We start from the raw sequence: 24,168 nt of genomic DNA on the forward strand, positions 1-24,168 counted from the left end.
AGGGGTCTGTTAGGAAGTGATTAATTGTGGCTTACTAACTAATGTTTATCAACTAAAGATGCAAGAAATACAGTTATTAGATGCTATATGACAACTCTAAGTTTACATCATATGACAAGTGTTTAAATAAATAAAAAAACCAAAAAAACCACCAGAAACTTCATCACTGAATTTACTACCCCTCTAGAAAAGGAACTGACCAAAGAGGCAAATGAAACACTGATATATTGCAGGTAGTGCAACACAAACACTAGGAATCCAATGTTAAAAACCTAAGTTGTTCCAACTCATATTCCCAGGAAAAATTTCCATTTTGACAACAGCCATACTTCTTAAGGGATGAGTTCTCAAATTGTTAAACCTGTGCTTCTGAAAATGTTAATTTTAGCTTAAGATCAAATAACCTCTCTGTATATTGTCATGGCTGAACAGATGGAACAGTGCAATCACACAGCTTAAATCCAGACAGCCAAAAGGAATCAAACTTCCCTAACTGGCAGAAGAGGAAAAACTCTTCATAAATCAACTTCACAGATCCAGCCAAAAAAAGTTTGAAAGAATAACACTTAACAAAAGCTGCCCTTATTTGCCTTTATTGCTACACACAGAGGGCAGCCCTCCCCCATCTTCTGTGAAACGCTGAACTGCCACTCCAGTGGGATGTGTAATCCCAAAGTCAATAGAGGAGGCATCCAAGCTGGTCTCGGTGTAAAACAGGTGAAAGTGCAGCTCTGTTGCTTGACTTTACCCGGAATTCCTCAGGAATTCCTGGTAAATCCGCTGGAATTTGGTGTTAGGTAAGATTTCCTTTTGCGCTTCTCTTCTGTGACCCCGTACCAAGACTCCTGTTGAACTGAACTGCACAGAGCTCAGTAAATAACCATGACAGGTAAAGAGACACAGGACAGAGGAGGAGTACCAAGAAAAATAAGTGCCATAACCTCAACTATTTCTAATTCATGACTTAATTTTTAGCTTGTTAGGAGAAGGAAGAAAACCTGCCAATTCCCTGGAACTTGTGGGTCAAATTAAGAAATCTGTCAAGTGATATAACAATGTTGCTACAACTCTTGTGCTTTTTTTTCAAAAGTACATAACAAATCTACAATATAATCCTTGCTGTGCTGTATACACATAAGTACTCCCTATGGACCATTAAGCAAGACTGACTTAAAAAAGAAATCTGTCCAAGCCACACCCTCCATAACCCCAAATCATCTCTCCGCTCTAACCCTGTGAGCCAGAACTCAAAGTTCAAGTCATTCCACGAAGAATTAAATTTTAAAATAACGACAGGCTGGGAAAGAAGCTATTTTGGCTCTAAAATACTGTATAAGGTTAAATCAATCCTCAGCAATAGAGGTATGTTGCTGGTGAGTTACAGTGCCTTCCCAGAAGGCAATTTCCCCCTCAAAGAGAAATTTTTTCTTTTATCACTGAGCTACACAATCGGAGCTGTAAGGCGAGTGCACTTACAATGGCACAAAATGACACCTATGGAGCTTCCTCTGCTGCTCACACTTCTCAGCCTGCCCCTCTCTCACCCTCACTCTCCTCTGCAGAACAATCCCCATCAAACAATCCTGCCCCAGAACGTGTGGCCAGTACTGTGCTCAGACAGCTCAGAGATCATACGTGTTGCTGATGAGCACCACAAGCTGACACCACATAAATACAGCATGGTGCTCTTCAAAGAAAGCAATCAAACATACCTAGAAGGTTACAGCCCTTTTGAACAGTCCCCCAGCTATGAGCAAGTGTCCCACAGCTTTACAGTTCTTAAGTACTGGTAGCAGATTTTATAACACTAACGTTGTTTAACACTACTCACAGTTTGGTAAAACCCAAAGGCATCGTATGAGATCACAGAAGGTAAGAACACATAAGCAAAAAAATGTTAAGGATAAAAATACAGGGTTTTAATGATCCCTGATGGTTTTTTCCCTAATACAGAGTGTTTCAAAAGAGGCAGCGCTCCTGTGCACGGAACGTGCAGTGCAAGTTCAGCCAAGCAGCCCCATGTAATGAACACCTAGATCTGTATGTAATGAACACCTGCACCTCACAAAGCTCCCGAGCACACTCCAGGACACGTGTTCCCTGTCTCCTCCTGTGCTCCCTGTCATTACGGGAAGCTCGGACACATTCGTGAACCATCACGTTAAAATGTAAACAAACTACAGCAGTTTATTGGTAGCCCAGTGAGTACCACCTACATGCATTTCTGCCTACTCCCCAGACTGTTTCATGGATACAAGTCATGGTGGTGTAGCTGGAGCACACACAAATAGGAAAATTCATGGAAAATTTCCCCATGGTTAACTGAAGTGACATTTTCCATCTAAAGCAAGACTCCTAATTTACTCTGTAAATATCAAACAAGCTACTTATGTACTTTTGGGACAGAGTTAAGGCAGTTCCCTCTTCCTCTTCCCTTTTTTAGACATTCATTCAACAGACAGGGAAAAAACAAAACAAAAAATCACTAACAAACCCCAAACCAAAGTCTTTAAACAAACCCTACAAAGAAAGTCTTTAGTGACTAAACAAGAAGTCAGGATCATTTCACCTCTGAATGCACGGTCACTACAAACTTAGTTCAACAGAATTATGAATACTTATTGTCTTAACTCTGAAGAGAGATTCAAAGAAGGAAAGATAACTTACTTGGCCAGCAGTGTCAACCAGCTGAAGATGATATTCTTGGCCATTTACTGTGATCAGTTTTGTAAAAGCTAGAACAAAGAAGAAATACAGAAACATGTCAGAATTACACACAAGGAAGGGATCAGAAGTCACTCATCTGTGCCACTGTCAGCCAAGCCACTAAGAAAAAGAACTTTAGTTACAGGCTTTAAAGTAGCAATAAAAGGCTACATCGGGTGCTGTACTTTTAACTTGTTTGTTGCAGATAACAAAACTCAGAAATTTACTTTAAGATTTCAAATTTCAGGAGATTCCCACATTGGATGCAGCTGTTCCTCCTTTACTTTCTTAAAAGGAAAGAATAAAACAGGGGTTTACATGCATTTCTAAGAAACTTTGAGGCAACTGTAATTACTGGTAACATAAGACACTTAAATACAACCGGCATCAAAGCTAAGTTTGAACTTATTATAGGATATTTCCTCAGTTTCCATGCAGTTTAGCACAATCAATTTCCTAAATGTAAATCCCATGAAGTAAGTGATCTTGATTAAGAAAAATAAAATAATCTTTGGGGGCTAAAACACATAGAACCACACTTATGAATATACTAAACCTAAATAATGACAATTAGCTAAAAGTTCACCATGTTGCTTTCACATCTGCTGTAGCTTCCAGCCCATCTAGTCCTCAGTCACGAAGCACACTCAGTCCCAAAAGTGATGAGAACTGCTTCTCTTCCTTGGATTCATGAAATGCCAACGTGCTGTGAGCTGAGGAATCTTACTCAATGTTTGTGTTGTGCAACTGCAAAAGCAAAGTGTCACAGCTCTTGTAGGAATAATAATGTACTGACCAGAACACACAAACCCAGCTTTGGAGCTCTGCTTTGGCCTTCAAGATGCACTCCAGACACCATTATGGGACAGTTCTGGTATACTGAGTAAAGTTTGTGTTGTCCTCTGATTGAGGTCATTTTCCCAAATACTAACAGTCCTAAAACCCTCATCTGTCACTGCAATGACGAGCAGGGAAACAGAGTCAGGGAATGGGTCAGTGTAGTGTTAGCTAAGCTGTCCACAGCTTCCCAAAGCTGCACAGTTGGATGTTCCCAACCCCACTGTGCAGTCCCCTGCCTACACTTCCTGGGTTTGAACAGGGTCTCCCAGAAGCTGAAGTTGTCCAACTTTCCTCCTCCCCCAAAGGTCATTGTCCCGTCAAGTCTCCACAATTTGAGCATTATCTCGAGTAAGTGGGCTGAAATAGTTGAAACTGGGGGTTTCAACCCACCTCATAAATCAAAGCACCCTTTCAAAAAAAAAAGGAGCAATTCAAACAGCAAAGCCAAGCTAACACAGAGTGTCCAAATCAACAGTGTAAAAAACACCCACAACTTCCATTACAATACCAGCAACTGCCATTTGAAATGGGGAACCAAAGCTCCTGCCTTACCCTGGCCATCCCCTAACAAAGCTGCTTTAGCACATGTGCTGCTCTCAAGTCCCTGTCTGGATGCTGTTGTCATTGCTGCACAAAAGTTTTAGGTTATAAAACAAGGATCCACAACAGCTCTTTGCCTTGGATGAGTACTGTGATGGGGACAAACTGTTTGTTTGAACAGATGTTAACAGGCAGCGTTGCTATAATACAATATCCCTGCTTTTAGTCAGAGGGAAAACAGACTCCTCTGGAGACACACAGCATTAACAGGTGTATGGAAACAACAGTCCCTCTCTAGTCTCTTGACACTGCACATACACATCAAAGCATTCTGCAGTCAAAGTAGCTTCAAGAGCATCATGAAGTTAATATTTAAAAAGGGATAGATGACAGCTTTTTCAGACTATTCTAGAAGCCTAGAAGAGACTCAGCAAAGACATCATCATCATCATCAGTACTGGAAGAGAGTGTGACACAGATAAGGGAAGGGAAACAGTGGAGGAGTCACCGCAGAACTGTTAGTGCAGAGCCTTGCAGCACTAAGCACAGTCCACTGCATGGAGACAGATCTGCTTCGATGAAGTCACAATTAATGACTTTCATTTCTTTGCTGAAGCTTTTAAAAAATATTCCTGGTTAAGAATTTCATCATCCGAAAAACCTGCAAGGGTATTTATTGTGATCTGTTGATCCAGAGGAATCAACCATTTCCAATTCCATCACCTACTATCCTGGGACACGTTGCCTTTCGTTGTGCTGATGAGCAAGAAAAACAACAATACAATCACTGCACAGCCTGGCTCTTCCTGGTAGGCCAAGGACTGAATTCAGCAGGCCTGACCAACCTCTGCACCCCTAAGTCATTTTGCATCTGGAAAATGCTGCTCATCAACTGGAACACGGATCTTGGAACAGGACATGCTCACACTTTACAACCTGGAACTCCAGTGATCAGTGTTACCCTAAGATCAAGTAAACCAGCATGAATGAAATTATCTGTATATGCAACTCAAATGACAACTACTGTGAAAACAAGCCATTATGATTAAAAAAAAGGCAGGCAAACAAATGCAGGCTTTCAGATCAAGTGATAACTGAGTGAAAGTAAGAGAGTGGTGCAACATCATCATGGCTAAGGCTTCGCGAACCAAGATTTGGGTGCGACATCACTGCTGTAGCTAAATACAACCACCTCGTTAGGGTTCCTGGGTTACTACCTCCTGCATCCCTTTCTGCTGTCTTCATTTCAAAGTCAATGCCTGTCACTAATCTGTCAGGACATCTTTCACAACACTGAGATGTGTGATGCAACAGAGCTATTTTTAATTTTCCTCAGAAGCCTCACTTGCCCCCCTTGAGAAGGCTGCTCACCAGCAGCTCCTGGGGAGAATCACAATTCACCCTTTGTGGAAGAAGTTTAGCCTTAAAGATGCTCTAACAGACCCATAGGTACCCCCTCCACAACTACTAGGGTTCCTCCAGCCCCCTCCCCCTTCCTAATACACTTCTACTCACAGTTGCATCAAAAAACATGGGATGGAGGCAGGAAGCGAATGGGGGAAGATCTGTCCTTTCCTTAAGGAGCTAGTGAGCCTGTTTAAGGGAGAAAGGAAGACCACAGAGCTGTGGAACAGTGCTTGAAGCTTCTCCAAAACTGCAACAAAAATCAAAAAGCAACCAGGCAGCCCTTGAAGGACCTGGAGAAAATATTTGAGACTGGGGCTGTCATCTTTCCTGCAACACAACACATCCCTGCAAAGATAGGGTGGGTGGAGACGTGCATGTCTTCATTATCTGTTCCTTCTGACCTATTTGAGTTCCAAATTCAGATTCTAGTTCTCATTCCTGTAAAATTTTTGAGTTTTAAATTGCCATGGTCTTAGTTCACATGAGCTAATCTGCCTTCAAAGCCCCATCCAGGCCAGTGCCCACACAGACTCCCTCCACACACTCCTGCTCTCCAGGGATCTTTCTTCTGCTTCCAACATTCCCACAAGTAGTAGTTCCACTAGTTTCTCAACCTGAAACCATCGTGGTGCCACTCCTGTTGGGACACTCAGAAAGGGAAAATCTCTGTTGCTAAGCAGTGAGGTCTCACCTCCGCTGCTGCCACAGAACACAAGTGCATCTTCCTGATACACAAGCTTAGTAGAAGCAACTGAATTCAACATCCTCACTAACTTAAATAAACTAGCAAAGGAAAATGCAGCAGTGAAGCACTGTTCACCTTCACAAACACTCAGTGAAATCTGATACACCTGATTTTCCCTTTACAATTCCGAAGGTAGAGATTTTCACACTTAGAAAATGAAATTCCTAGAATAGTAGGTCTTATTCCTTTTGTTCAAGGCTTATACAACTTGTTCCTGTAAGAGCTTGACTATAGCTTGCTTTCTATACAATTAACTTTAGAGTCAGCATTTTGTGCAAGTTTTATTATTAGAAGACAAAAATTATAAAGATTAAGCTACCTGCAGTACTACCCTTTCATCAATGCTGGTAGAATACTGTAATAAATTACAAGGACAATATTCTGGAGACAAACCAGAAATCACACAGGTCAGTCTACCCTTCACTGTGTACTTTTTTCGTAAGTGTAGACCCAACCACTAGATGAAACTGAAAAGGTTTTATAACCTCCTATAAAAAGCACTGGAAAAATGAAACATTCTCCAACAGTGTCCCTGGTATAGGAACCTGGACTTCTCAACACTTTTTGCCAACACTGTCCACCAAATTTGAAATTATAAGCTAGGAAAAGTGCAAGAGTTGATAACGTACTTTGTGTCTTATGACCCTGCATAGAATCAGAAATATACAGCTGGGAGTGTCAAAAGACTGGAATGATCAAAGATTTATAAAAAAAAAAATTAAAAATATTAAGTATATGAGTCAAAAGAATTAGTTTATACTACACCCATCAAAACTAGTTGCAAATCTCTGTCTTATAAAAGATACCGTCAATAAATTTAAAATTTTTGTTAAATTAGAATGTGTTCTCTATTCCTTTCCTCACAGAAGCAATTCTAAAATATTGTCTTTATCAGGCATTCTAGGGCCTAAAGATGGGACAGATTTCCCACTGTTTTGGACCTCAGGGCATAACTTCTACGTTTTCAACCTTTACTTCCCAGTAATATGTTCTGATGCAAGAAGGGCCCTTCAGTTCTCTACCTTTCAAAAAGCAAATTCCTACAACCACAGATCACAAGACTTACACCAAATGAATAATGCTGTTTGTTTTCCAAATAAATAAGAAATCAAGTGAAAAGTTAAGCCTTTTCAGGATGCCCCCGCCCAACAAGTCTTCATGGCCATAACATACTCCATGATTAGAATTCAGATCAAGCAAGCAAAGCAGACTACAAGGATTAAGTAAGAGAAAATTCATCTGTGGTGTATTTTCATAGTTAAGAAGCACTACCAGTGTGAGACACACAGCTACAGAGTTTCTAACAGCAGTTACAGACAACAGGTAAAGGATGAAACAAGCTAAGCTTGTACCAAGGTGTCAAAATGCTACAAGACGACACAGACTCGGCATTTTGAAGGGACTTTTGACTCCACGTCAAATTCGTTCATTCCCATATAACTGCATAAAACTTAAAAAGATTACTTTAAATAATTTGCATTTATATAGAAGAGAGAGTAAAAATAACCTGTCCCAACTGACATTAAGATTTAAAATACAGAAACTTAATCCTCAGTATTTAGTGCGTAGTTTTAATTTAAATCATACCTTACTTATAATTCTAGCAAAGTAAAAAGGGATGATGGAAAGCCTCAGTATGAATGACATCTGTGTAAGAGCTAACACTCAGATCATTCAGGCCAAGGGGTAAATTATCTACTCTGACTTGCTAAAGCAAATTGAGAGTTTCTCAAAAAGTAGCATTTGAATTTTAGTTCTAAGCAGTAAAATAATCCCAAGGAAAATATCCTGATAGCCACTGATTCGTAATTATTACCACATATAAATTCAAAAGAAACCCTGTTCTGCTGATTGCTTCATTCAAACTTACAGAGTATCACATAGGCTCAGCATCCTACTGCAGAAGTTCAAAACACTAAAACCACTGCACTTCAGAAGTCATTAAAATACAAGCAACTCCAGGGTTACAATCATGAAACCAGTTTTATCTGCCACACAATTAAAGTAAACCAGTATGATCAAGTTACTCAGAGTAGCACTGCAGTTGTTCAAGTACTTTATGACCATCTCTAGCTCAGAGAGAGATGCTTGGATTGTAATGAATACCAGGTAACTCACCTCTGAAGTGACTTTTTGCTCTTGGCAGCATTTTTAGTATTAATGTCTTTACCCACCCACTACATTAGCTATTCACAGAGGCACTAATATCAACAAAAAAAAACCTGCTAAGAGAAAAAAGACACTCGAGAAGTCAAATACTCAGTATTTGCAGCAAGCTGATAGTGTACCAATCTTGTTATCAAACAGCTGGAAAGGAGTAATTAAAAAGTTTATCAAGTTATCATGGCCACAGCATGTCAACTTTCTAAGGCAGCCATTTAATTCTGACTGGTATTGATGGCTTTATGTTCATCTGGATATACTGACCCAATAAGAAATGTGAGACTCTGGAATACTCGTATATAGTGGCCCATTTTCATACAGGTGTGACATATGTAATTTAAAGTGCCCTGACTACATCAGGGGAAGCAGATGTCCAACAACATAATACAATACAAGGAGATGCATTCTAGCCAGGTTCATTAGGTTTTCCTTCATTTAGTGCTAAAAGACAATTCAGCTGTTTGGAGAAGCATGTACACAGTGATTTCCATGCTGCAATGCTGTAAACGTTGGTTTAAAAGAGTAATAAGACTTAAGAGTTAATTAATGAGCTTTCATGTTAATACGTAAATGCCCACATAAGCAGTGTGTATATCGCCAAGGACTTCTGATAAGTTACTTAGGTACAGAAAAGCAGCTTGTCAGTTATTTACTTACTGTTCTCTATGGTTGGATCATACGAATCAACAAACTGTCCTTCCACAAACTGAATCGTCAGTGAAGATTTTCCTGTAAAGAATGGAAAAGAGAAATACAGATTGAAACAAGTCTTCAGGTTGTTATCACTTTACACTTACTAAGTAGATACACTAATGTTTTATCTACCTAATAGCAATCTAGCCAATATGAGCTTTGTATGCTTCATTTAAAGTATCTATACATGACAACTGATCTAGTTTTAAATTAAATGCCTATTCCTAGTAACTGGGTCTCCTGAACATTTAAAAAGCAGAGCAAAAGCTACTTGGTATGTGTTCTGCTTTTGTTTTAACAGGGCATAATTTAAACGACTCCTCCAGTTTAAAACAAATCTAAAAGCAGCAGTGTACAATCCTCACAGAACTAAATTTAACAAACTGCTATACTTGGAAGGTTTTTCTGTCAAGAAGCAAATAAAACTCAAGATCAGTTTCAGTCACTGCAAAGAAAACTTGGATAGAATTAGCCAAATTTGGTTTGACTTGAAGATTGGATATATTTCCCATGACAAAAGGATGATCTCAAAATTCTTGAGACCAGCATATTCTCCTATTAATCCTCCTACTGCCACACCACAACAGACCAGCGGATGCTGTATTTTAAGCAGTGACTGAGGGGGCATAATTGGATTTTTTTCCTTTGGAAGCCATTTAACTGCTATACTTTGGCAGACAACTTTATGTTCCAAATTTCAGTTAGAGTAATGCAAAACACTGAACTTAGTAGCAAATTGAAAAAAAACCCCAAAAACTCCGTCTTGAGAGATTTTACAAGACGGTGAAGGCAAATTACATACATTGACCATATAAAGTTCTGCATTGACCTTTAAAGTTCTGCAACTGAAGACTTTTCAAGCATTACAATTTCCATTACAGCACATCCTCTACATTTGGGAATCTACTAAATCCTAGTACATTATGTTTACTGGACAAATACACTCCTAAGAAGATTGCCAAGTGCATTAGCTGCTTTTGGACATGAGTATATTCTTCATGCTCCTTTATATTCTTTTCATCAGTCAGAAGCACAAACAAAATATGACCTCAAGTTAAAATTTTGACTCAAGACCATCCGACTCAGTGGAAGCCTCCCAATGACTTCTTAAGTAACCAATGTTGTGGTGGAACTAAATAGTAAAATTGTTTTCAGGAATAAATTGCTTTGGATAAAGGCTGCCCACTTGCAGTGCTCAGACCACACTATGTTTAACTTTGCTGTAGAAAAAGTACTTTCCTAAGCATTCCTTCAGGAGATACTAAAAAACAGTTTTCTATTTAATTTTCTGCCATGCTCAGTGTCATGAGCATGTGTATTCAAGTGTCATGCCAGCTCATTCAAGAAACAATGCCAAGAAACAAAAAATCCAGACAAATCCCAGAAAGACCAACTATCATCAAGATTTTTTTTTTTTTGCTTTTTCTCAGATCATGTTCTTAGACACCATTTTCTGATCTTATCTAACAGCACCACTGAAGGTGTCACACTCACTGTGTATAAGTTGACAGAGGACACTGCACTTTAAACTGTTGCTCCAGGAAAGGACATCCCCCCTCCCCCCTCATTCAAAATCTTCCTAATAAGGACAGATTAGGGATTGAAACTGTGCATCCCAGGAACTGTCTGAAACTGTGTATTTTGGACAACACTTGGTGAATTTTCAAACTATTTTTTCTTCAGCTTATGAAGTTACTACCCACAGTTCATGCTTCCAGATTCTTTGCCAATACCAGCACATTAGGCACTCAGTTTCAAAACAAATTTAACTATTTCTATATTAGGCTGTACAATATCCAAGATAAGAAGAGCTAAGTGTAGCACAGATCATCACTGAACATTTTTCCTCTTCAGAAGGATCCTAAACTAACTGAAAGACTTGATTGCTACTGTCTGTCTGTGCTAAGCCTGGGAACTGAATCCCGGGAAGGAGTGGGAGCCAACAGAAAACGCTGCATTTAACACCCAGCTGTATTAATTACTGCTTTCCTCCTAACAGTGAAAGAGGAGGAAACAAAAACAGACAAAACCAGTGTTCCAACAACTCTCCTTCTAAATTCCTCCTGGCTTGGTAACAAGCCTCTCAGTAATGATGTGCTCCTGATCACAAGAGGATGCCTGCTTTCTTCCATGAGCCACAGGGAAGCTCTCCAGCCTCGGATTCTGCACCTACCCCCTCGGGATAAGTGCATGTAACAGTATCCCACTAAACCAAGGCTTCCAAAGTGGACATGAGAAATTCAAACCCCGGGTCATTAACACCCCACTGCCATGTCTCACCCATGACCAAGCTGCACTCAGAACCATGTAAACAACAGCTCGGCTTGAACTTTGTCCTACAGGTTTTATTCCAGGCCTTTGACCTATGCTCGTGGACAGGCAGAAAATCAAGCTGACAATTTAGCTCCTATTTGCTCTTTCCCCAGAAAGATCAGGCAAGGTTTTCAGAGAGGATTGCAACACAAACATTATGTCCATGAGGCAGGGGCCAGGGAACTGCACACAACTACTCTGCCAATGTGTTAACTCCACCTCGGAGCACAGCAGGGAGGAGGATTTGGGAAGGCACCTCTGACTCCATGTGCAGACACCGCTAGCACACTTCAGCCTTAACAGGATGAGCCTGACACCAGCAGCAAAGGCTTGATTACCTGATTATTCAAGGGTGCACACCTCAGAAAGGCTCAGCTCTAATGTGCCCTCATTTGGAACACAGCCACACATTTTTTTGTTTGTTAAGCTTTTCCTTCTTGCATCCTCCACACTGGTACATTTAACATATCCACTGTACTCAAGTTTTAGGAAAATAAACATCCATTGAGACCAAAATGAGAAGTGTCAGAAGCAGAAGCAAGGCTGGGAGCTGGGTGCAGAGCCTTGCTACGGTAACTCCAAGCACCAGATGCTCCATGGCAGAGGAGTTACAAGCAAAATCCTCCAAGTTTACTGACTCTCCCTCTCCCTGGAGGTAGAGGACAGAAGGGAAGGGCTGCATGGAATGTGTTTTACGAGTGTTTAGAATACAAGTCCCAGGTGGCTGAAAGCTCAAGTTGTCCAGAAGTACCCAAAGTGTATTTGCATACACAATTCACTGTTTACGGTATTAGTGAGAGTGGTAAAAGAAAAAGAGTTTTCCACTGTCAAAACAGAAAAGGAGCAGGTTTTCAGACAGAAAGCCGGTTCAAAAAATAAAGCTGTCACGTTTCTGTTCACACCAGACCACTCACACCATGAAACCAAACGTCCCATAAACACTCTGTGCAATCACAGCACATCAGTTTCAAATGCCATTGCAACTGTCAAGGCAAAACAATTGCCAAATTGAGTTTTACTCATCTTTTTACTACTTGGACAAGAGCTGTAGTATGTAATCTAGCCTTAAAATTCAAGCTTTACAACACCAGGCAATTTACCAAGCAGATGAGTAACTGAGCATGGGTGGGCTAAGAAACAGCTGCCTCCCTACAGAGGCCGTGCCCCTACTTTGCTGCACCACCACCTGCCCGCTGTCCCCGTCCCACATCCTCATTCTCCTTGCAACAGGCAGAGGGAAAGCCCAGATTCAATTCTCATAGGCAGCCAACTTCCCCCCAAACCCAGGAGACCAAAATGATGCAACCAGTCAGCGAGCAAGTCAAACAACAGCTCCACAAGCACAGCATTGTGCAAGCTCAGATGTGCAGCTGCCCTCGGACGTGGCATCGCACGCTGACGGCCACCGGCAGCACAGCCCAGTTTATCTCAACAGGAAAAATTTCTCAATGCCCAAAACCCTCCACACAAGCCACCAGTAAACAGTTTGTGGGGGTCAAGAACAACAGCTACCGAAGAGCTGCAATTCTCTGCTCTGTTGGTGTGGTAGATGCATAGTTTCTTTAACTCATCTTTTTCTACTAAAATGCTCGCTTATGTAGTTTGCATAATCATTAAACACGTAACAACTGGCAGCATCTAATTCGCTCCTACCACAAGCCTAGCACCTTGCCTGAGTTAGCCTCTAGACTAACTTAGTAACTAGACTTACCTAGTTAGTCTTCTAGGTCTATTCAGTCTTACCTACAAAACAAACCGGTTCAGGTTTTGTCACAAAAGCATTCAACAAAATGAAATGTTGTCCGTCACATCAGATTAGGTAAGTCTCTGCATACTCAACCTGCAATATCTCACACACAGCTACTCTCAACCCACTACACTGCACAGAGATGGAGTTTTCATACTGAAAAATACACTTGATTTAACTTGAACATTGGGATCTTTATCTTCTTTAATGCACAATACCAAGACAAACAAAATGGAGACACCGGCATTCCCATAGAACAGATTATTCATCCTCAGAGCACAGAAGGGGACTGAACAACTTCTTGGAGCTGATGGAGGTTAACTGGGTAGGAAAGAGAATTACAGCATCCCTCTTCAACAAAGATCTTCTCACAAGATAGCAGACGATCTCAGAACCCATCACTAGCTCATCATTCATCTCAGGCCGCATCGTTACCAACTTTCTATGGTTAATTAAGATTTCCTCCCCCCAGGTGCTAATTATGGCTTTGTAGTTGCTATTTTGCTGATCACTGCTATGTAGTTTGGTGAATTATTCTAATGACTATAAAAATGATACATCTGGGTCAATAAAGAATTCTGTTTCTAAACCTCTGGAGACAGCAATACAATGAGCAGTTTGTGTTTTACTCAGATGTAACTTAATTCTACTATTAGACTTTTAATCATAAGGAATTATCACATACAAACATAACTACTTTGAGCTGTAGTTTTATTTTTGTAGCAATTTCCTTGTGATATCAACATTATGATACCAGGATTAAAAAATTATTTTCTGATGCTTACAGACAAAACTCTTGTTGGCACACAGAGCTCAATTCCTGCACTTGCTCATATGATACAAATGCTTGATTTGCAATAGAGAGTGGTGGCTCTCCTCTCCCAACATGCTGTCAGCTTTCCAGAGGACAGACTAGAGGTTATAATCCTGTAAGAGTTAAAGTCTGAGGACCTAAATGAGACATCTTTTGGTAACTTGATGAGGGACCTCAAACATAGAAGAGCCCTTCATAACAAACCAAACAGCAGATCAACATTTCAACACAAGCTCTTTTTCAACTTCTATGGCACTCTGTCCTATTGCTAGACTGTTTCCTGCCTTCTCCTGATCTATTGTTATATCAGAATATAAGGAAATAAATATGACAGTCTACAGCATGGGTTTCTAGCAAGAACTATTTCTGCTGTAAAAGAAGAGCTTCCCATGATGATCTGTAACACCAAAAGCATGAGCCTGCATGGAGATACTCATTTCCCTTCCTTCTGTATTGCACAGTTTTCCTGAGGTTTATCAAAGGTATTCCTCTGCAAGCCAGAAGAAATCTGAGAGCAGTCATTTAGAAACAAAGCCAGATGGCTTCCTTTATTTTCTTCAGATTTCAAAGCAGTTGGTCAAACTCACAAACATATTTGCAGGACCTTGCTGGGGTTGGCAGCAATGAGCCTTCAAAACACAAGCCAAGAATCCTGATGCTATCTAGATCATGCTTTCTGTAAGGAAAGCAAGAAGAGAGTATGTGCTTTATTCCCTGATATTTAACAGCAGGCTCACTCCATCCTACACTAGTGCTCATCTCTCAGTGTTGACTTACACTTTTGTTGCAAACGTATTAGACGTCCAAGCAAGTATGTGGAGAAAAATTCCATTGCTTTCCTGCAACAGCTCAGTTTTGCTTTCATTTAAGTCAGTAACCTCAGCAAAGGATTGCCAGAAGAAATGTTTTAGTTATTTTAGCACATAGTCCAGTTACCTCTGCTTGTCACCCTTGCTGGCAGAAAAACAGAGGGGGCCACTTTGCCTGCTATTTCCCTTTAAATGAGATAAACCAATTTTAATTCCACATGTCAAAGATGAAAAAGCTGTTACAAAGCTTAAAAAGAAAAACATCCAGAAAACTTCTGTGTCACACATCTCACCTGGCCATGGAATACACACATACATGGCTGCATCCGAGAAGTTTTAAATAGATCGGGGGAACTGCATCCTGGTGTTTCCTAACTACAAAGGAAATTCAGACACTCATACCCCAGACAGTCAACCTATATCTTCTCAGATAAATACCACCCTCTGTGTTCCCTTCAGACTTCCCACAGAAACTGTGCATCCCTGCAGCACCTTCTCACCTCCCTCCCCACAGGAGTAGGCCTAAAATATTTCAGATGGCAGCAGAAATTCAATGGCATCAGTAGCCAGGTGGTGAGCAACTGCATTGTGCATCACTTGTATATTCTTTCATCGTTATTATTTGCCTTTCCTTTCCTATCCTATTAAACTGTCTTTATCTAAACTCAAGAATTTCACCTTTTTCCCTGATTCTGTCCTCCATCCCATTTGGGGGAGTGAGTGAATAGCTGTGTGGTGTTTAGCTGCTCACTGGGTTAAACCTCAACAGCTTCTAAAGGGAAGCTTATTAAGCTAAAGATCAGATCCTACCATTTCAGTTTATGACACACTTCTAGGGAAAGAGCCTGAACTTCATACTGATTTCCCCTCCGAAGAGGCAAAATTCAACTTGTACCTCTGGGTAGAAGCCAAGTCCTTCCTCCCTATACACACACTTCAAGCAACTCATTAGGTGTTTGAATAAACTTGACCTTTCCTTGGATCAGCTGGTATGTACAGCATGAAATGTCTTTGAAAGACACTTTTAGAAACTGTCACGGTTTCATCATTAAATCAGTTTTAAATGCTATGTCATTGGAAATAAAAATGTGTCTCTCTTGCTTTAATGCATTCCATGCATTCCCCTTTTCAACCTTCATGATTTTACTTTCCACACAAGGCAACAAACACCCAACTTCCAGTCAATTTTTTCTTGCCACTAAAGATCGCTGGGATGTACAACTTCAGTTACCTTTCTGCAAGACAGAAGTATCAGGACTAGCAGGGTTTAAGTGCTTCTTCAAGAAGATCTTTCCAGCTGCATTCACCAGCACCAGCTCTCCATCCACCACAGACACTGCCTGCTAAACTCCCCATTTCCATTAGAAAGCAGGATAAACTCTTCCCTCTGCAAATCTCACACCAGTAAGAGAAACAGAACCCCTACCTAGATGAAAGACCTCATTCTTTCAATGGGTCAGTGCTGTTCCACTGAACTGCAGGTCTTCCCTAAGAATATTCCCTGAGAAGGATCTTTATGAGGGCTGGAGTCATAGGATGCCCTGTTGCCAACACTGTGGCCACCATAACTCCGTGCTTACAACCACCACCAAGCAGAGGGTTAAGTTTCTGAAAATGTCAGTAAAACTTTCATAGCATCATTTAAAAACAGAAGTTTAGGAACGTGATCCTGAGCATATTGTAACGCTGAGTAACCAAAAGCAGCTGAAATGTGTGAGGAATAGACCATCTTACCAGTACTACTGAACTGCACGTGACTACAGGGCCTCAGGATCTTTTTGGAACTGTAAGAACAATAGTAAGAAATGTATTCCTCTCTTCCTTGTTGTAGGATGACAGAAGGCAAGTGCCTGACAAAATCCTGACAAGACAGTAATAGTAATATTCCCTCTCTTGGTAACATCATCCAAGCAAATAATGTGATATATATCCAGCAACTGTAGCCAAGTAGTTTCAGCCTTACTCTGAAGAGAAATCCACAGAGCTCTCCACCAACCTGTAGTAAAAGGTGGAACACAATACAAATTTGTTCCAACAAGGGCAGGCTACTTTTACAACACACTGTACAAATACATGAATCAAACTGCATAATAATCACTAGATCTTGACCACAGAAGGCAGCTCCACCCTGCAGCAGTATGTGTGACTATGAGGTGGTCAGTCAGTGTAACAGGGTTCAGCAGACTTCGGATGATCACTGGTGACACAAAGTCAACAAATGCCAGCAACGCACATGGCACCCAAAAACTGACGCTCCTGGAAAGCACGTGGCTCCCAGCACCCAACACCAGCACACAGACTATCCACTTGCCATGACCTGCACTGCTGGAAGTCCCCAAAGCTGCACCAAGCATCAGGTACTGCAGCACCAACCCTGACAACACCAACAGCTCTTAGCACAAAACAGGGAAGGTGGTCCTTAGGGATACCGACAAAGATTCACACTGATTCCCTCTTCCACCCGTGGAGCAGGACGTGGTCAACTCCACCACATCTCTGTCAACAAATGCACTGACAGACACTGAGGCAGTCTCGATAAGTTGAGCCTTGACACTTCTTCTGTGCTAGACCAATGCTGCTGTGGATCTAGACATAACCATAAAAACCAGTGTGCCTGAACTGCTCCTTCCTCTACAAAAACTGTCTGTCTCCCCACCACCAGGCTCAGATCAACTTCTGTTGCTACTGTTGTCTCTTTCCGTTTCAACTCTAGATCTTTGAATTAACTATACAGGCATCTTCCAAGTTACTTCTGTTTTAGCATGTGAAGCCCCTCCCCTATATTAATCAGGGTGGAGTAAAGCCACTATCTCTTAAATGCCATCCTCATACCCTTGCCCTTTATCCAGCTGGAGTTAGTCATTAACCCCTCCCCACTAACGTTGGCTGCAAGACTTCTGCATTTACACACTTGCCTGATCGACCCAAGAGTAACCTCTGAATACAGAGGACAATCTGTTAACAGTATGGAAGGGTCAAAGTAATAATATACCAAAATCACAGCATGACAGATAAGGGTAAAACACCAGGGGAAAAAAAAGAAAAAGGACTCTGAGGTAAGAACAACACCATGCAGAATAGCAAAAGAATCATTAGAGCCCCCAACCTTGGGAAAAGCAAAGGGAATTTAAGCCAAAGATCTGTCAGATATGACATGATAGAGTTGATTTAGCCGTAGGGCAAAGAAGGTATAATAGGTAACCCCTGTTTGCTATGTCATACTATCAAGTTCTTGCCTGTCACAACAGCCAGCTGGCCTTCTTACCCTCCTAACCAGCACGTATCCATCTGGTGGCTCACAAGGTACTTCACATTAAGCATTTTTGGGCAAGATTCATACTTTTCACTTAAAAGTACTCTCACTTTTTATACTGTCTAGTACAAAAACATCACAATACAGAGCTCTGACCTTTTCAGGGAAGAACAAAAACAGGAAAAACACAGAACTGACATTCTGTGAAAACTGAAAAAAATCACCACCCCATCTCACTCCCACCCTCCCCCAAGCACCTGAAGTCAGCCCAGGGGTATAACTGAGGATGACACTTGTGACCTGACATTAAACTCATTTTTCCAGTTTGACTCTCTTTCACAAGTCAAGTGTCTTCCAGCCCGTTCAGCTCCAGTACCTGAGGAAGCACTTGCCAAGAGAAGCTGGATTGTTCCTTCCCCAGTACCCCACGAGCACATCCATGCAGCTTGGACAACGAGTGAGCTGCATTTTCAGGCAACTTAATTTCAGGTCATCCTTCAGGAGACAGAGCAGTACATTGTATTTACCTGCTGTAGAGGTGTCTGCACAGCAACACAACAGTTCTGCAAGTGTCATTTTACCTCATCCTCTATCCTACCCCCATACTTGGGGATAAAAGCATGCAGTTGAGGAAGGACAAGCAGAGAAATGGTTTAGGTGTCCTAAGACTCCTTGATACACTCTGTATAAAGAACATGATTTTGAAGCATTCCGACAACTTATTCATCCCTGCCTTACTGTTCAGAAAACCTTGAATTACCTTACATTTGAACCACTTTTAGACTTCGGTTTAGCAACCACAGAAGGTTTATAAAGAATCTTGACAACTTTCTTCTCAAAACATGACAAAAAAAGTTAAGCCAGCATTTATTCACCAAATGAAGCAAGCACCTATTAGAAACAGCCATTTCCAAGAAAGCAGTGCAGAAGAAGGTACTTTAGCAAACTAAGAAACACGGTGCTTGTTTATATGCACGTTGCAAAGCAGAAACTTCCAGTTCTAATTAAAAAAAAAATGCTAATTTTGAAACAGATTTCAAACACCAAAAATTTGTTATTGATGGAATAACAAGCCTTGAAGCAAAATACACTTTACTGCATTAATGTCAAGTGCTTGATTGTTTTGACAGTTTGTGGGACAGATTTAATAAGAGTTTTCCTACATATTATGCATCCCAGCTCTTTTGCATACAGCACGAGTACCTTTAAAGGAGGTCATACATATTGAATGAAGTTTTGGCAATACAATCTGACAAGTTGTTGAAGCTAGACAGATGTATCCCACTAACTCCGGAGACAATGTTGTCAAGAGACACTTTCATATCCTAATTTCGTATTACACTTGAACATGTTCACACCCACACACTGAAGACCACTTATATATTCTCTCTTTTCCCCAAATTAAAATTAATTTAACTCAATATTCCACAAAATACAAAAAGTAACCAGCTAAGATTTGATATGCATGCTCCTCTGGTTCCTGTAATCTAAATTACCGAAGAACACTGACAACCATCCCAGAAATACTCACCCCCTCAATCTTTAAGACTTCAGTGCAATATTAAAAAAGCATGTTGAATGAAAAATTTGCTGTTTAAAGGATAATCTATCAGGGAATTGTGATTTCTTCAGGTGATATCTGTTTAATACAGAAGGACCAGAACTAGTCACACATTAGGATCTTTCATTCCTTAAAAGCCCTTCAGCAATCATTCACTTAGTCTTATGCCTCATAACCTTTGGCCATTATCCACAAACTCTTGATGATTTCATCCAAATCAAAGTGGTATACATTTCCTCCTCATGTTCTAGTTTCAAGTTCTCTAATTCATGTAAGAAGTCCCATAAGAAATTCCATGTAACTTCCCTTTTGCAGGAGCCCCCAAATCTCAAGCTATTTTTTGCTTGCCCTGTCTTCATCTTGATTGGCACATTGTGTTTGATAATCCAAAACCTGCACTTTGAGAACCTGTATCATCTGTTTACACCACTACCTTTTTCACCATTGTCTCATCTCACAGCCTTTATACTTCAAATGTACGTGTCCAGCATGGCAAACTGAGGAAGAACCAGAGCATCTAAACAATTAAGTAGCTGTGAGTCATCTTTGCGCTGCAAGTGTTGATAAACACAACAAAAGGAGGGTCAACCAGGTTGAGGAATCAACTGGTATTTTGAGGAAACATAATTTGTAGGTATTCTACCAAACACTGATAACCACAATGAAAAGCAACAAGAGCCCTAAGATTTGTTTCCTCTGGTTTTCCAAGCAGGAAGGCAATCAGTGACTCTGAATGCCTTGCACTTCGTTGTACAGGCTGCAGCACGATGGGGGTCAGTCTCTTCTCCCAAAAAACAGGCAAAAGAGAAACCAGCCCCAAGTTGTGCCAGGGGAGGTTTTGACTGGATATGAGGAAAAATTTCTTCATGGAAAGGGTTGTCAAGCACTGGCACAGCTTGCCCAGAGAAGCAGTTGAGTCACCATCCCTGGAGGTATTTAAAAGCTGAATAGATGTGGCACTGAGGGACATGGTTTAGTGGTGGGCTTGGCAGTGGTGGGTTAACAACAGCTGGACTCGATCTCAGAGGTCTTTTCCAAACTAAATAATTCCATGAGTGTAGTGTGGAGCTCTGCCTTTGATCCATTGAAACGTCTTTACTACCAAGTGTTTCCAGATATTTCAAGATCAGATCACTTGAGGCATCATCTGAATTTGAAGACTTTCAGAAGAAGGTTTAGAATTACCCCAGGTCAAACATTTGACTTTTCCTCGATTTCACATGGAACAATTAGATTTAACTACAGAAGGTTATTTAAACAAGGACCTTGAAAATCTGGATTTCTTCAGAGCTCCCTCATGCACGTTTCACCACCTGCACAAGGCCATCTTTTTCCACCAGGAGAACAACTCCAGTTCAGAAGGCCCGTTGTGGAAAGTTTACAAAAAAGCTTATCTGGGCTGGCAGAGGAAAACATTTACAGATGTGATTTCATAACAGGTCTGACAGAAGAAAAGTCTGCTTGGCCACAAAGAGCCTACTCCACCCTTCCCCAAACAGCCCATGCTCCTGCTCCATTCCCTTTGTCAGGGCTGCACTTGCAGAGCTGACCAGCTGAAGGATACAAAACATTTCCCTTCTGGTTGCTTTACCTTTCAAGGAAAATTCCCTGAGCTGGTTGCCAGGCTTTCATCATGCCAGTACACCTGGGTAGGGACAGGAAGGTCCAACTTCCAGCCACTGCAGGATTAGCTCAACTTGGGCCAGGGGATACCCCACCCTACACAGTTCATTTGCATCTGCCTAAATTACATGGCAATTAAACAAGAAAGTGGCTGGGATGTTTCTGAGAAAAGCTGCACCTGAAAGCCTGTTTCAGTACTTTGTTCAAAAACTGCCTCAGTTTACTTTCTTATTAAAAGTTCAATACAAACAACTTTCCCCCCCAAAAAAAACCAGTTTGGCATCCACTGTACTTCATATTTCTCAAAAAGGAAATACAACCTGTAATGGTCCATATTCATGTCTTTGGTAAACTTAATAACCTGAGATCTTGCTAAAAGGTCTGCTAGGCAACATATAACATGGATTTTCTCCACATTCTTCCCTTTTCCTCCCATCCCATATACCCTCATTAACGGAGCATCTGCCATCAGTGTGCAAGAACCATACTGGAATGCAAATGTCCTGAGAGAAATTTTAAGCAACAACCATCCCCCAAACTCAGGAAGCACATTTTCATTTCTCACATTATCAAATTCACAACAAATCCGCCGTTCACTTCAAATACAGACCTTTGGAAAACAAAAGGGAACCTCTCAGATCCTAAAGAGACAAATTCACGGCTGACAAGGGCTGCTTCGTGTTTTTACGCACCATGCTTCATGTCTGCAGCTTCTGATCTGGGATAAATCGACATGACACCAACCAATTTTGAGTCATGCAGGATTCGCAAAGCTCAAGTGCATTATGAACATCCCACAGAGAAGCTGTTTCGGTTTTGGACTGAATACACAATTAAGTAGAGCGGTTCTTAAAATACGCCCTTGAATGTCACCTTCAGGAGAGCTACAGGAAGTTAATCATAATGGGCATTTATCACTTTTTAGCCTGCTCTTCTAATCCCGAGTGCCTGGTCGTGCTGAGTTTCCGCAGCGGTGTGCCTGCAGAGGAGGTTGGCTGAGCCAGAACCTACACTTAAGGCAGTGTAGTAAGCTCTAAAGGAAGAGCTTCAACTTTATATAGCTTATAAATTACAGGATCTATATTTCATTTGGTTTTTCCTGTCGATGTTAACTCCCAAGTTGAGTAATCAAATACCAAACCGCCCAAATATACAAGCAAAACATACGAGTGTTGCCATTGAGAGATCAGAGTAGGCAACTTAAGAGTTAATCCTGGAGCAGTGTCCTCAAATAACCCTACGGTGGCTTGATATTACAGCTGAACATGCTGCCTCTAGTGCTTCCAGCTACTGCTATCAAACGCTCTGTAGCAACTTTCCCTGCTGTAGCCACTATCGCAGCCACTAGCACCGAAATGCAATTAAGGCTGGCATTTCCAGCCTCAGCCCAGTCCCCTGGGAGCTGCAACCTTTCCTCCTTGCAGCATTGCCGCACCCTGGCAGAGCCAAAGCGGCCCTAACGGGGGAAGGGCTGCGGAAATCATCCTGGCACTCATTAGGGACTCGGCAAAATTCTATCCCCAGGTACCAGCTGGCTCCTGAGCCCTCAATTTTCCTGTTAAATCTCAGGCCTGCCAATGCTGTGGACACAACCACTCGTGCAAACCAATTGTGTAAATTACACAATTTACCGCACCACGGCGGTAAATCCTCAGTTCCCCCTCTGTTGACATTTACACGGGCAATTTATCGCCTGCTAAAATTACCACTTCCCCCCCTCCAATACCAAAGGGATCCCTCCCTCCTCAGGGCGGAACGCTGCTGTGAGAACAGATGCCATCTTTCAGGCACCGAAAGCAGACACTCAACTCCATTTTACATTACAAACCTCCTGATATGCAAATAACTCATGTTTTCAATGCCAATAACTATGTTTTGTCCCAACAATTATTTTTACTATTTACAGCTCCATATTAAAGGTGCTGCTTTTTCTGCCCGTCTTGCTTTCAGGCAAGGAGGGAGAAGAGGCATTTTTTAGCTTAATGCAACTACCTGGGAGCCTTTCCATTCAAATCTAACCTTGACAGATCATTTTGTTCCATCGTGGCTTTTTTTGATACCTGCATGCCGCAGTCACGGCCCATGACTACATATGCCTGCAGCATGGACTGCTCTCCACCTACACACAAAAAAAAGGTGATTTATTTAGGTGGGGAAGAAAATAGCTAAGTCCCCTATTATTAACTGGGTTTCCCCTTCAGAGCTGTAAACTGCCCGGGAGAGCATTGTCAGACCACCAGTTCAAACGTTTACAATTCTGCGAGTACATCTGTAACACCAGCAGCACGAGCTGTATGAACAGCAAAAAGGAAATCAGGCTGAGATAGTGAGCTATGACTGAAGCTGCTAATCCAAACAACACCTCCCTGGTTATCTTAAATTCATCAGTTCAATATAGTACAAAGAGCCCCAGTAATAAAGTACTTTACAAGATGATCTAAGAAACCTCTTCTTTCATACAGCCATTTGTGGTCTGAATTTGCATATTTGTTCTATAAACAGAAAAAGACCGAAACTGAGCACAAAGCATTTTCGACGACTCTACGCTGCTTTTTGGACTGATTGTTACTCTGAAAAGATTTGGCAAATCTTGGTCTTGCTTGCTTTAGTTCCATGAAAATCCATTATTTCAAATTATATCTGGGATATATCAAAGTCAAGTTCCTCTGCTGTGAGATTATCAGATTTTGGGATGAAATCCATCTGATTTCTACTCAGAACCTTGCTGAGACAGGCACACTCACACAATGGAATTAAACTTTCTTAGACCATTTTAAGTCTGAGCAAAACCCAACGGAGACATTCTTGTGTGATTTTGTCTAGCATCAAGCCACAACCTGTATGTTACATCCACAGATCATCGGTGTTCCTCACCAAAAAACAAGTCCTGAAGCTCCTGGCAAATACTCTTGTCTGCATCTCAGAAAGTATGACAGCCTGGGAATTCATAAGGC

The 24,168-nt window shown here is 41.2% G+C and overlaps 1 protein-coding gene across 2 annotated transcripts in view; it reads right to left on the minus strand.

The window, feature by feature from the left end:
- Nucleotides 1-24,168, minus strand: part of RHEB (Ras homolog enriched in brain) — a 39,823-nt gene that overhangs the window by 12,416 nt on the left and 3,239 nt on the right. For both annotated transcript variants that reach the window (XM_017826532.1, XM_017826531.1), the window contains exons 2-3: nt 9,059-9,130; nt 2,668-2,735 (exon numbers count right to left, since the gene is read on the minus strand). In XM_017826532.1, the coding sequence (XP_017682021.1) occupies nt 2,668-2,735; nt 9,059-9,130 (140 nt within the window). The remainder of the gene's footprint in view (nt 1-2,667; nt 2,736-9,058; nt 9,131-24,168) is intronic.

This window comes from Lepidothrix coronata, unplaced genomic scaffold, assembly GCF_001604755.1.
Source record: "Lepidothrix coronata isolate B3197 unplaced genomic scaffold, Lepidothrix_coronata-1.0 Scaffold128, whole genome shotgun sequence".
Classification (NCBI taxonomy): Eukaryota; Metazoa; Chordata; class Aves; order Passeriformes; family Pipridae; genus Lepidothrix; species Lepidothrix coronata.